The sequence below is a fragment of the Oncorhynchus keta genome, chromosome 34 (genome assembly GCF_023373465.1).
Source record: "Oncorhynchus keta strain PuntledgeMale-10-30-2019 chromosome 34, Oket_V2, whole genome shotgun sequence".
NCBI lineage: Eukaryota > Metazoa > Chordata > Actinopteri > Salmoniformes > Salmonidae > Oncorhynchus > Oncorhynchus keta.
The window spans coordinates 66,416,568-66,431,212 of record NC_068454.1 but is presented as its reverse complement, the minus strand read 5'-3'; the positions used below and the strand labels follow the sequence as shown (position 1 = coordinate 66,431,212).

The 14,645-nt window shown below is 44.7% G+C and overlaps 1 protein-coding gene across 3 annotated transcripts in view; it reads left to right on the top strand.

Annotated features, from left to right (window-relative positions):
• The window catches only part of LOC118367629 (triple functional domain protein-like), a 146,554-nt gene that overhangs the window by 21,664 nt on the left and 110,245 nt on the right, over positions 1-14,645 (top strand). Inside the window, exon 1 of one of the 3 annotated variants that reach the window (XM_052494471.1) lies at positions 13,861-13,966. The exons of the other annotated variants lie outside the window; for them this stretch is intronic. Coding sequence (XP_052350431.1) covers positions 13,876-13,966 — 91 coding nt within the window. The 5' untranslated portion in view covers positions 13,861-13,875. Of the gene's footprint in view, positions 1-13,860; positions 13,967-14,645 lie in introns of those variants that run through there. 3 annotated transcript variants of the gene reach the window in all.

Sequence of the window (14,645 nt, the reverse complement as noted above, 5' to 3'; positions counted from 1 at the left end):
GAGAGAGAGAGAGAGAGAGTAGTAATGCACTATAAAGGGAATAGCATGCCATTTGGGACACACTGTCTGGCGGTCATTTCTGGGGTGTTTAAGCCACCTGCCCAGATCTCTGCTGCTGTGTCCATGGCCCCAATGTCCCTCCCAGAGTCAGTCAGTTCACAGGCAGCAGCACTCAGCCTAGCCTGCCTAGAGAATGACAAAACAGAGCTTGACGGCAGGCAGTGCCCTCAAGGGGGAGACGCACCTCCCCTCACACACACACACTCATTCATGCACACACACACCTCGGAGGACGGACATGGGACGGGAGACAACCTCAGAGAGAGCACTGCCGGTTCTGTTGCTAGAGAGCACTGATGCATGTGAGAGAGAGGTTCTAGTCTATCACACTCACATCATCAGCCTCTGGAAGGGCCCTCCTCCCCTACACCAACCAATAAGGAGGCAGAGCTAGCTCTAAAGGTCCAGAGATTGGGTTGGGTGGTGGTGATTCACTGACTGTAATGTAAAGGAAGCTGGATGGAGCTTGGCTGGTTCTATTCTAAAACTCTTAGCACAGGGGCCTGTTGACATTCTCAAACAGAGCACTGGGGAGAACACAGAAGATAGCAGATAGCAAGCACCATCCTTCCTCACTGATGCCCTGGTCCATGGAGCTAAAGCTATTCTAGTGAGAGCCGTTCCTCTCTGCTGCTACCTGACTTGTTCATGAGCTGAATGGTGTAAGAAGGAAAGAGACATGGCCATGCAGATTCTCTCCACAGGACTCTGTAAGTAGCTACCTTGTGGAATGATATTCTCATCCCTAATGGTTTCATGGTTAGTGAGTCTCTCTTCTTTCCTCACCAAACATTGGCCTATTTATGGAGTCAGTCGGTGCTGAATCAGGACATTCTCAAATAGCTATTTATTTCTGATATTGTAATGTATTTGTCTATGATTCATCTGTTTAGTTGCACTTGCTGCCCTTGTACCAGTCATTTTTTACAACTGGCTGAGTATGACTGTGCTCATCAGAATGGGATTAGCTCAGTTATCATGAGGCTAATATGATTGTGTCACTTTCCAGTAGGGAGAACATTTTTTAAAACGGAGGGAAGCAGGGGAACATCTACCTGCACTTATCCAATAAGAAACACTTATTTTAGTTTTCCATTTCATAACGTTTTGCTACAGTATGCCCTACTGAACATGACCTATGTCATTTAGTTTGGAACATGGATTGGTCTGGTCAGTCTTCATGTTCTCCTTGGGTGTTGGGAGTCTTTCTTTCATCCTGACAATTGATACGGTTTGTCCTCCATTGCTCTCCTCTCCTTTCAGAGATCCCTGTAGATAATGGGTCCTTTCATTTCATCCTCTAGTGGCAAATTAGGTCACCGAGCTGAAAGCAAAGCGGGTGGTCATGTGTTGAATGACTAAGAAACTATTTTGGATTATTTTCTAAACATTTTAAATGAATTGCTGCAGACATGATGAGGGCAATGGTGTTGTTTATTGTCGTAGATGTGTTACTTAGGCTATGTTGTTTTGGGGTGGGGTGGGGTGGGTTTGGGGCGGGGGGTTAGAGTTGTTATGCTTTATTTATCTCACCGTACTGTGGGGATTTGTTGTGATGTGGCTTGTTTGTCCCTCTGGGGGAGCGATAGCTGTAGACTGAGCCTGTCCAAAGGGCAAGACAGCATAACTCAACAGAAAGAGCTCAGCTCCTCTGAGGAGGTCATAATCTCTGACTGTGTCGACTTGGACCTGCTCCAGTACCATGCCATCACTATTACCATCATCTTGGCTAAGGTAATCCAAAAGCATCCCGGCAGCTAGCTACGACACAAGGCTCTCATCTGGTCTGGACACCACAACCCATGAAGCAGAACTAGTCTGTATAAAGAGGCTTGGAGGGAGTTTTGATTTTGGCACAGATAACGTACTCAGACCTTAAACGCCCTTCTGCCTGAATCTGAGGGCGAAGAAGTGGGTGCCTGACTCAACAGATTGTAAGAATTTTTACTGCCATGGTTTAATTTGTAACTGACAGATCTGTAAAATAATTGTAATGACTCTTCCAAACAGAAGATGCACACAGGCCTGCACCATTATGTTGTCAAAAAAATGTATAGAATGTTTCAGATCTCTGCCACGTAGCCAGGCCTGAGTGAAAAGGAATGAAGTATGATGGACATTTCTGTTGAGAAAAAGTGCACTGGCATTAAAACGTTTAATATTTCAAGAGGCTGTTGTATGTATGTGTCTCTAACACAGTGATGACTACAGAAAGAAGGTTGGTAGGTAGAACATTGGAATGCTTGGGATGCAAGCTGATCCTAACTGTTATAGGCCTATTTCTCTTTTGCCCTGTTAATCAAAAGCGTTGGAAATATTTGTCAATAATCAACTGACTGGTTTTCTTGATGTCTATAGTATTCTCTCCGGTATGCAATCTGGTTTCCGCTCAGGTTATGGATGTGTCACTGCAACCTTAAGGTCATAAATGATGTTACCATTGCCCTTGATTCAAAGGAATGTTGTGCTACTATTTTTATTGACGGACAAAGCTTTTGATAAGGACCATTCCATTCTTGTGAGCCGGCTAAGGATTATTGATGTCTCTGAGGGGTCTTTGGCCTGGGTTGCTAACTACCTCTCTCAAGGAGTGCAGTGTATAAAGTCAGAACACCTGCTGTATCAGCCACTGCCTGTCACCAAGGGAGTACCCCAAGGCTCGATCCTAGGCCCCACATTCTTCTCAATTTACATCAACAACATAGTTCAGGCAGTAGGAAGCTCTCTCATCCATTTATATGCAGACGATACAGTCTTATACTCATCTGGCCCCTCCCAGGATTTTGTGTTCAATGCTCTACAACAAAGCTTTCTTAGTGTCCAACAAGCTTTCTCTGCCCTTAACCTTGTTCTGAACACCTCCAAAACAAAGGTCATATGGTTTGGTAAGAAGAATGCCCCTCTCCCCACCAGTGTGATTACTACCTCTCAGGGTTTAGAGCTTGAGGTAGTCACCTCATGAAAGTACTTGGGAGTATGGCTAGACGGGACACTGTCCATCTCTCAGCACATATCCATGCTGCAGGCTAAGGTTAAATCTAGACATGGTTTCCTCTATCGTACTCGCTCCTCTTTCACCCCAGCTGCCAAACTAACCCTGATTCAGATGACCATCCTACCCATGCTAGATTACGGAGACATAATTTATAGATCGGCAGGTAAGGGTGCTCACGAGCGGGAAGATGTTCTTCACTATTCGGCTATCAGATTTGACACCAATGCTCCTTATAGGACACATCACTGCACTCTATATTCCTCTGTAAACTGGTAATATCTGTATACCGTTATAAGACCCACTGGTTGATGCTTATTTATAAAACCCTTTTAGGCCTCACTCCCCCCTATCTGAGATGCCTACTGCAGCCTTCATCCTCCACATATCCACATACAACTCCCGTTCTGACAGTCACATTCTGTTCATGGTCCCCAAAGCACACACATCCCTGGGTTGCTCATCTTTTCAGTTCGCTGCAGCTAGCGAGTGAAACGAGCTGCAAAGAACACTCAAACTGGACAGTTTTATCTCCATCTCTTCATTCCAAGACTCAGGCATGGACATTCTTACTGACAGTTGTGGCTGCTTCGCGTGATGCATTGTTGTCTCTGCCTTCTTGCCTTTTGTACTGTTGTCTGTGCCCAATAATGTTTGTACCATGTTTTGTGCTGCAGCCATGTTGTGTTGCTACCATGTTGTTGTCGTGTGGTGTTGCTACCATGCTGTGTTGTCATGTGTTGCTGCCATGCTATGTTGTTGTCTTAGGTCTCTCTTTATGTAGTGTTGTGGTGTCTATCTTGTCGTGATGTGTGTTTGGTCCTATATTTTTAATCACAGGCCCCGTAGGAGGCCTTTTGCCTTTTTCCCCGATATTTTACCAGGTAAGTTGACTGAGAACACGTTCTCATTTGCAGCAACAACCTGGAGAATAGTTACAGGAGGGGGATGAATGAGCCAATTGTAAACTGGGGATTATTAGGTGACCGTGATGATTTGAGGGCCAGATTGGGAATTTAGCCAGGACACTGAGGTTAACACCCCTAATCTTACGATAAGTGCCATGGGATCTTTAATGACCTCAGAGAGTCAGGACACCCATTTAACGTCCCGTCCGAAAGACGGCACCCTACACAGGGCAGTGCCCTGGGGAATTGGGATATTTATTTATCTTTAGATCAGAGGAAAGAGTGCCTCCTACTAGCCCCCCAACACCACTTTCAGCAGCATCTGGTCTCCCATCCAGGAACTGACCAGGACCAACCCTGCTTAGCTTCAGATGCAAGCCAGCAATGGTATGCAGGGTGGTATGCTGCTGGTAGGCCATCATTGTAAATACGAATTTGTTCTTAACTCACTTGCCTAGTTAAAAAAAAAATATATATATGTATATATTCATATAAATGAATATGCTACTCGGGGTGTTTTCGGCTAGATTCTATGGGCTGGTTTCCTGGACAAGTCAAGTTTCCTTGACTGAAAAGCATGCTCAATGTAGAATCCCCGTTGAAATATGTTTTTTGGCCCTATGAATACTTGCTCCTCTACTGTAAGCCTTGGATTGTGTCAGCTCTTCGCTAGTCTCTCTAAACAGACAGCCTGGCAGGTGTGCCCCTTTTCCCTGTCCGTTCCCTCCACGTGGAGAGCCATGGTGGTTTAAGCCAAGTAAGTCAGGAAGTGAAAACACCAGTATAATGAATATGAATTGGAATTGCAGACCTTTACCATACCACTGAGAGTGTTGTAACATTAGTTCACTAGCTATAATAACATTAAGAATCAACGGAAGGTGACCTCTCATCTAAGCTGTCCCCTATTTTCCTTTCTCCCCCCTGGGGGCAGTGGAGACCAGATGGAGAATTTGGGGCTGGTTCCCTCCCTCCCTGGTGTGCCTGTGCCCTCACTGTGACTGACTGGGCAGTGTGCACTGACACCTGCTGGACTGGGAAGGAGGGACCACGGACTGCAGGAACCAGGCGCTGGGCTGCATCTGAAATGGCACCCTATTCACTATATAGTGCACTACCTTTGACCCGGTTTTAACACAGTTATAGAATGGTCATGTGGACAGTGATTCTTTCTGTCTCACATAAACACATTATTCACATGACGTGTATCCTTGAGATCTCTTTGCCCTGGTTACCCGGATGTTGGTGACAGGCAGCCATATTGAAGAGGACAGTTTGAATTTGTTAGTAAACGCTGGGGAAAGAAGGGGGCACGATCTGCCCTTACACTGCATTTAGCTTCTTAATTCAATGTTGAATGCTTGGCTGTCTAGCACTGTGACTGGGAAGGAGAGGCTTTTTCCAGGCCGTGGTGCCGTACTCTTATTTCCATTCAAAGATGGGGTGGAGTCAGAGTACACATTCAGATGTGGTTATGCGCTGTGTTTGAATGGAAACCTAACTCCAAAAGACCTACAATTAGCCAAATAAGAGCAGCAGAACATCCAAAATTAGGAACTACAGCTTCTGTCCCACTGCATGGCCTGTTTTGCAATGTAAAAGATAGTTGAGAGCTCTCAGCTCGACCAAAATAAACAGCTGGCAGATTAGTCCTTGAGATAGGATCTGCAGCAGAACCGAGTAAGAAAATCCAATTGGCAATGATCTAAATAGCTGTGCAATCTTTTACTAATTTTGTGGTGCTTTAAATATGTCCACACTCTCAGTCAAGAGGAGGCTCACTAGTGCATACAGATGGCTAATAGTGTGGCTCTAGCTAATAGTGTGGCTCTAGCTAATAGTGTGGCTCTAGCTAATAGTGTGGCTCTAGCTAATAGTGTGGCTCTAGCTAATAGTGTGGCTCTAGCTAATAGTGTGGCTCTAGCTAATAGTGTGGCTCTAGCTAATAGTGTGGCTCTAGCTAATAGTGTGGCTCTAGCTGGCTGTTTTCCGTATTTGTTGTTATGCTGTGGCCATCTGATATACCACCAGATAGAGGCTGTTGTTGGAAGGCTTCTGTTTACAAAAGGACTGTTTGACTTTCCAGCTCTACAACAACAGTGTTGGGACACAGGATGTGACCCTCCATCCAGAGGAAAACATATGAGATGTACTCTGGTGTCCAGTCTGTGTGTTCAGAGGACTGGCAGTTTGTTTGTCAAGTCAAGACCTATTCAGTGGTAGAGCTGGAGAGGGCCCAGGTATGTCATGAGCACCTAAACACTAACACGGGTCTATGCACCACACGTAGGGACATACAGAATCTTATTTACAATGACAGCATAGGAACAGTGGGTTAACTGCCTTGTTCAGGGGCAGAAAGACTGGTTTTTACCAGCTTGGGGATTTGAGCTAGCAACCTTTCGGTTGCTAGCACAACACTCTAACCACTAGGCTACCTACCAGGACACACACACAGTAACACAATATGTCATATTCATCTGTGAAAGAAAATGCCTCTATAACAAGACTCTTTCGGAATGTACTGGTAAATAACACGATTTGGCAGTAACAGGCGTTATTGTTTTATGATAGAAGCTGCGTGTTGGTTTCTGTATGTGTGTGTCAGGGTTTTCGTTTGGAAAATGTGGTGCCGGATATTTGACCGGCAGCATTTTAATTGAACATGAGAGAAATATAGGCTAGTGGTTCCACGGCATAAGTCTATATAAAATAATTGCCTCCACATTTCTACGGTCGGATCTTACTTTGAAGCAATGTAAGACATGCCTCATAATAGGAAGTAAAACATTCAGGTTTCAAACATTTAAGTTTATATTTTCAAAATGCACCAGCTACTGCCTCCAGCTCATTGCAAAGTGGTGTGTGATGCACTGAAGCCTGCCTACCATTGCCTATACAGTCGTGGCCAAAGGTTTTGAGAATGACACAAATATAAATTTTCACAAAGTGTGCTGCTTCAGTGTCTTTAGATATTTTTGTCAGCTGTTACTATGGAATACTGAAGTATAATTATACAAGCATTTCATAACTGTCAAAGGCTTTTATTGACAATTACATGAAGTTGATGCATAGAGTCAATATTTGCAGTGTTGACCCTTCTTTTTCAAGACCTCTGCAATCCGCCCTTGCATGCTGTCAATTAACTTCTGGGCCACATCCTGACGGGTGGCAGCCCATTCTTGCATAATCGATGCTTGGAGTTTGTCAGAATTTGTGGGTTTTTGTTTGTCCACCCACCTCTTGAGGATTGACCACAAGTTCTCAATGGGATTAAGGTCTGGGGAGTTTCCTGGCCATGGACCCAAAATATCAATGTTTTGTTCCCTGAGCCACTTAGTTATCACTTTTGCCTTACGGCAAGGTGCTCCATCATGCTGGAAAAGGCATTGTTCGTCACCAAACTGTTCCTGGATGGTTGGGAGAAGTTACTCTCGGAGGATGTGTTGGTACCGTTCTTTATTCATGGCTGTGTTCTTAGGCAAACTTGTGAGTGAGCCCACTCCATTGGCTGAGAAGCAACCCCACACATGAATGGTCTCAGGATGCTTTACTGTTGGCATGACACAGGACTGATGGTAGCGCTCACCTTGTCTTCTCCAGACAAGCTTTTTCCGGATGCCCCAAACAATCGGAAAGGGGATTCATCAGAGAAAAGGACTTTACCCCAGTCCTCAGCAGTCCAATCCCTGTACCTTTTGCAGAATATCAGTCTGTCCCTGATGTTTTTCCTGGAGAGAAGTGGCTTCTTTGCTGCCCTTCTTGACACCAGGCCATCCTCAAAGTCTTCGCCTCACTGCCTGCTGCCATTCCTGAGCAAGCTCTGCACTGGTGGTGCCCCGATCCCGCAGCTGAATCAACTTTAGGAGATGGTCCTGGCGCTTGCTGGACTTTCTTGGGTGCCCTGAAGCCTTCTTCACAACAATTGAACGCCTCTCCTTGAAGTTCTTGATGTTCCAATAAATGGTTGATTTAGGTGCAATCTCTCGTCAACACTCACACCTGTGTTAAGGAGAGAATCCCTGACATGATGTCAGCTGGTCCTTTTGTGGCAGGGCTGAAAAGCAGTGGAAATGTTTTTTGGGGATTTAGTTCATTTGCATGGCAAAGAGGGACTTTGCAATTAATTGCAATTCATCTGATCACTCTTCATAACATTCTGGACTTTATGCAAATTGCCATCATACAAACTGAGGCAGCAGACTTTGTGAAAATGAATATTTGTGTCCTTCTCAAAACTTTTGGCCACGACTGTATGCCCTTGAATGGCGAATGGGAAGTGTGCTTCAATTACCAGTTGAGAAATAAAAATTGGAGCTTTTGTTTGTGGCCATCAAAACTGTTGTTAACACGCAATCTCATTTATAATTGTTACGCAATTATTGGGCTTATAAAAGCATGTTTAAGCTGTAGCAGCAGCTCTCAGGCTGTCTGACAGATTTCCGCTCATATTTGCAGGACAGACATCCCAGCTCATAATGTTATACAAGTAACTCTGAAATGCTACTCACAGCTTGCTGCACTCACACAAAACAAATATTAGACAGCAAGGTTCTTGATTCAGGAGGGGATTCTCTGCTGTTACCAAGCGAAACATGATTTTGGAAGAAGCTAAACACTAAATTAGAAAACAAAATGTACAACTGCAGAGCATTTCACATGTTTTCAAACAGTTAACTTAATAGTTATAAGATATCTAGCTGGCAAACATTTAGTTGTCAATTCCATACTGTGACTAGATCACCTAGATCACCTGGCTGGCCAACAGTCACAAGGCTCCAGGCTCTTGTTGTTGTTGCTTGTAAATAAACACTACATGACGGGGAACTAGTACTGGTAAGCTTCATAATGAAAAAGTATGTGGCAGGTGAAATGAAGAACGCAATCTTCTTTATCTCCTAACTCATTGCACAAGTTGACTGCAGGTATTGACTTAAATGAAGCTACAAATATTCCCATTTATTAAAAAACACATCTTCAAGGAAATAGTTTCAACGGTATTGACAGTATTCAAAAACCATCCCGTGGCTATTTCTAAATTATGCAAATTAACCTATTTGACTTTATTTGGCTTTAAAAAACCCATTACTGTCCAAAAGCTGGCTATTGCCACCTATATGTGTGTGTGTGTGTGTGTGTGTGTGTGTGTGTGTGTGTGTGTGTGTGTGTGTGTGTGTGTGTGTGTGTGTGTGTGTGTGTGTGTGTGTGTGTGTGTGTGTGTGTGTGTGTGTGTGTGTGTGTGTGTAGACTATTGAAAGCCCTCCATGGTTGTTCCTGTGGGAGCAAGCTGTGACTCCAAAGCTTGTAAACAGGAACCAGCAGGGTTTTAACAGACTCACAGCCCTGCAGGTGTTTGGACTGAACACACACTCTCCTGCTAGCTAGCTGTCTTTCCTCTTCTTTATGGCTGCATCCCAAATGGCACCCTTTACCTATATAGTGCACCTCTTTTGACCAGGACCTAATGCACTACATGGGCCCTGGTTAAAAGCAGTGCACTACATAGGGAAAAGGGTACCATTTGGGACACTTTATTTTCATTGCTAGCAAGGAAGTTGACCCTGTTTCGCCCCATACACTTTGTCTGACATGGAGTGTCAAGTCAAACGATTCTATTGCCTGGAAGAAGCTGACAAAACTGTTATCTGTTGGTTTTCATAATTCATAGTTCCATTGACATTGTACAGCTGTCTTGCTGACTTCTAGAATACAGGAATTCAGGCTGTTCCTCTGGTATGCTAGCTAGCTGCTATCCCATATCATATGCTTGGTTTACAGCTGGTGAGAGAGACAGGATGCATCCCAAATGATGCCCTATTCCCCATAGGGCTCTGGTCAAAAGTAGTGCACTATAAAGGGATACCGCTTCTATTTGGGATGCATCTGGGGTCTTTTTCTTGTATGTGTGGTGGTCTGTGAATGGCTTGACAGGCCTTGTTAGGTCGACTCAGGCCTGCTCTTTAGCCTAGTGTTCTACCGAGCTTGACATGAGTATGCCCAAGGGAGAGTCCTCACCCTGCTGTAAACATTGTATGGGACAGGGTTACCTTTAGGGGTCTATTACCTGCTGTATGTCTCAATGGTCTGTCATATATCAACTGTCCCTCTGTAGGAACACCTGCAGAGCTTTCTCAGTCATTCCCCTGAGGTAGTTGGGTCCAAATAGGATTTCATATCAAATTAAATTACATTTTATTTGTCACCTGCGCCAGATACAACATTTCACCTTACAGTGAAATGCTTACTTACAAGCCCTAACCAACAAGGCAGACATTTAAAATAAAAAATACCTGAAACAATAAGAATAAGAAATAAAAGTAACAAATAATTTATTTTATTTATTTATTTATTTCACCTTTATTTAACCAGGTAGGCTAGTTGAGAACAAGTTCTCATTTGCAACTGCGACCTGGCAATTAAAGATGTTTTCTTTTAAATGCTTAAGCTGCACTTAATTAAGCTTTTCTGGCTCAATGGAACAAATGAAATAGTCCCAAAAGGGCAAACTGCACCCATCTTGAACCTCAGGCAGACACTCAAAGAGGGATTTGAAAGAGAACAGATACTATTTGAACCCAGCTGTTCTGGTAATAAGGTGGGTGAGGGGGGACTGGCCCCGTGTCATATAATTCAATGAAGACATGAATATGGAAGACGTGTCTGTGGGTGTTTCATAGTGATGAGCAGTGGGGTGCTGGGACCGATCTTTGATCCCGCATTAGAATTGACATTACCTGCATCCCAAATGGCATCCTATTGCCTACATAGTACACTACTGTTGACCAGGGCTCTGGGAATAGGGTGCCATTTGAGACCCAGTACTAGTCTCTGATGGGAGTATTGGCAGCAGCTTTGTTACAGAGATACTAAACGCCTGGCTCACATCCTCTCACATTATCTTCTTATTTCACTATGTTTAGTTGGTGTCAGTATTTTGCAGATGCAGACTGGTGTTTTTATTGTGAGCACTGGAAGGTTTCTCTGTTAGGCAGATAGTATTTTAGCCAAGCATCTCTACTGCTGTCAATGTTGTAGTCCTTCTCAGTCACGACATTGGGATTTCTCCTGGTCTGTGTTCACATCAAGGATACATCCCAAATGGAACCCTAGTCCTTATATAGTGTAATACCTTTGACCAGGGCCCATAGGGCTCTAGTGCACTATATAGGGAAAAGGGGGCCATTTGAGACGTGGCCAATGTTGAGCAGTTTATTTTCATTGCTCGGGCAGGAACTAGCACGGAAGTTGACCCTGTTTAGCCCCATGCTCTTTATCTGACATGGATTGTCTAGTCAACGGATCCTTTTGACAGAAAGAGACCAATAAAACTATTTGGGAAACTATTTAAACCCAGCTGGTCTCAAGTTTCAAGTTTTAATGTCACATGCACAAGTACAGGGAAATGCCTTTCTTGCCAACTCAAAACCCAACGATGCAATAATCAATAACAATGTATTAGGGTGCCGTTTGGGATGTATCCTTGATGTGAACACAGACCAGGAGAACTCCCAATGTCGTGACTGAGGAGGATTGCAACATTGACAGCAGTAGAGATACTTGGCTAAAATACTATCTGCCTAACAGAGAAACCTTCCAGGTCTTTATAAAAATGCCAGTCTGCATCTACAAAAACATAGTGAAATGAAAGGTAACGTGAGAGGATGTGAGCCAGGCTTTTTAGTATCCAGGTAAGAAAGCTGCTGCCTATAGTCTGATCAGAGACTAGAAATGCGTCCCAAATGGCACCCTGTTCCCTATATAGTGCAACACTTTGACCTGAGCCCTGGTCACACTATCATCGCAGTGTGAGTCGCAGTGTGAGGACATCTGTGTCCAGTGGGAAATCACTCCTCTTACTTCTTCTCCTCCTCCTTTTCCTCCCTCTCCCTCCTCCTCTCCTACCTCTCCCTCCTCCTCTTTAAGTTCACCTCAGAGAACACCACACAAAACTTTATTGGTTCCTCTCAATGGCTGGTGCCTCAAAAGGCAATAGGATGGCTCACACCAAAAACATGTAGCATCGCAGGCATAAAAAGAGCAGGGAGCAGATCAGATGCATACACTGCCATGCATAAAGGACTGCAGATGAGTGTAGCTCATTAGCTAACTGGCACTGTGCAATGCTGTACCAACAATCAACTCTCCCAGGTCTTCCTGCTGGAACCCGCAACAGAAATGCTGCTGAAGTTAGCTGTTAATGGCCCCACTTGTAGAATGTGGTGAAGAATTTAGGCTGGGTCCATAGCTCGAGCGTGTGTGTATAGTTGTGACTTCTACCATCTTTCCTCCCATCTGTCTCTGGAAGACAACTGCTCATTCCCTTAGAGCAGCTGAGCTGACAGGGATGGTCACAACAGCACAGACCGGCTCACACATCATTAGGCATTAGATAGGCCACAAGGGCCACAACACAAGCTTCTTCAACCCATACTGCCCACTCAGACACGCACTACCAAGGCTAACTATACGATGCGCCAAGGTTAGGATGTGACATACAGGTAATATTGCTTACTGCATAACCCTTTTTAAAATCATGCGTTCTCTCCTTTTGTATCTACTCCATGGTGCACATTGACTCTTAGAAATAAGCTGTCGAAATAGTCTGTTGTTGTGAATTTGTTCGTGTAATACATCAGGAGAGCACCAGTGGCTGACCGTTAAAAAGGCACGTTCTCTATTGACCACTGGAGACATTGCATCTGTCTGGAAACCGTCCACAAAACAATCTCCTTTCTCTCCCCTGTGCTTGGTTGTCGAGTGTTATTTCATTCCGTTTGGTTTATTGAGTTGCTTTTGTTACGGCTTTACAATCGAAGCTACATTTCATAGAATGTCCTAATGAATAGTCTTCTCAGAGCTCACTGAGTTCTGCATTGTCTGACCTCCATCGTTTGGCCCCAGCTGCTGTGCTGTGCTGCCCAGTTTGCAGCAATGTGACTCTGTGGAGCCCTTATACACTCATCCTCTATCAGCTTGTGTTTTCTCTCTTTCTCTCCCTCTCTTCCCTCTCTCTCTCTCTCTCTCTCTCTCTCTCTCTCTCTCTCTCTCTCTCTCTCTCTCTCTCTCTCTCTCTCTCTCTCTCTCTCTCTCTCTCTCTCTCTCTCTCTCTCTCTCTCTCTCTCTCTCTCTGTGTTCGGCTCTCTGTTGGGAGGGGAGAGGGGGGCAGTGAGCGGAGCTGGGCATGATCTGGGTTGAAACTGGTTTGATTCGCCTCAGTGGAATAGGGCAGCCAGGCTAAATCCCACTGTGGTATAATAGGAGTTATAATTAAACAACAAAGGCAGTTTACACCCTGGTCACCTGAATAACTCAGGATGGCAGGAGCGTCTCTGTGGAAACTGTAGAGGGGGGGGAACAGGAGGGCACAGCTGCTGCTTCCATGTCTTTGCAGCTGCGGGTACCGACCTCACCATCCCACCCGTCTTCCCGCAACCCATCTTTGTCGTGCCACCTCACACACTCCACCAGTACTGCCAGTATTTCCCCCCTACCCCTTCTTTGTCTTTCTTTCTCTCTTTCTTTCTCTTCCCTCTCTTTCTCTCTCTGACAGACAGCTGACTCCCCCTAACTCCCCCTCTTCCAGAGGACTGATAAGCCTCCCCAGTTATTTATTCCTGACGGCTCAGTGAAATACGTGCCTGACCACAAACCGACCGACAGACCACCATGGACAGGCCTCGGAGAAGAGCCTTGTTGTTCCAATGTCGCCACTGAGGGGACTGACGTTTACAAACTAGACTGTTATCCATTAAGAGGACTGGAGTTTACAAACTAGACTCACTGAGACGGCTGGAGTGTCCCGACAACCAGCTACAAGATTGTTACTGGGAGGTTTTAGTCATCTCCAGTTGGTAGAGAGTTCACAGATCTGATCTGGTCATGGCAGGACTCACAGTGCTCTTTCGCTTCCTATACATGGGCTTGCTGAGGGACAGGGGGAGACAGCAGTGGAGACCACAGGGGAGACTGGCACTAACGGACCAAAGTCAAACTTCTGAAGAGAATGGTATGTCAAACCTAATACCCTGCGCTTTCATCTGCATTGCTTGCTATTTGGGGTTTTAGGCTGGGCTTCTGTATAAGCACTTTGTGACAACTGCTGAAGTAAAAAGGGCTATCGAGTGGTGCAGCGGTCTAAGGCACTGCATCTCAGTGCAAGTGCTGTCACTACAGTCCCTGGTTCAAATCCAGGCTGAATAACATCTGGCCCTGTTTGGGAGTGACATACAGTTGAATCACAACTGGCCCAGCGTTGTCTGGATTTGGCTGGGGTAGGCCGTCATTGTAAATAAGAATTTGTTCTTAACTGACTTGCCTGGGTAAATATAAATACATTTGATTGATTCTCCTACCTGCCACAAGTTTTCTTTATTTTTACTATTTTCTACATTGTAGAATAATAGTGAAAACATCAAAAGTATGAAATAACACATATGGAAGCAAGCAATGGACATTCGACTAGTGGAAATTGGTCCTTTGGTCTAAACCGCTGTGGGTGAATGGACGATTTCCGCATGTGTATTTCCCACCGTAAAGCATGGAAGAGGAGAAGAGGAGGTGTCAGGGTATTTATTTATTTTTTACCATGGGGGAATTATCAACAGGGTAGGAACCAAAGTGTTGGTCAGTGTTTCCGGGTGACCCCAATTAGATGTTACATAATGTGTTTTCTTACCTCATGTACC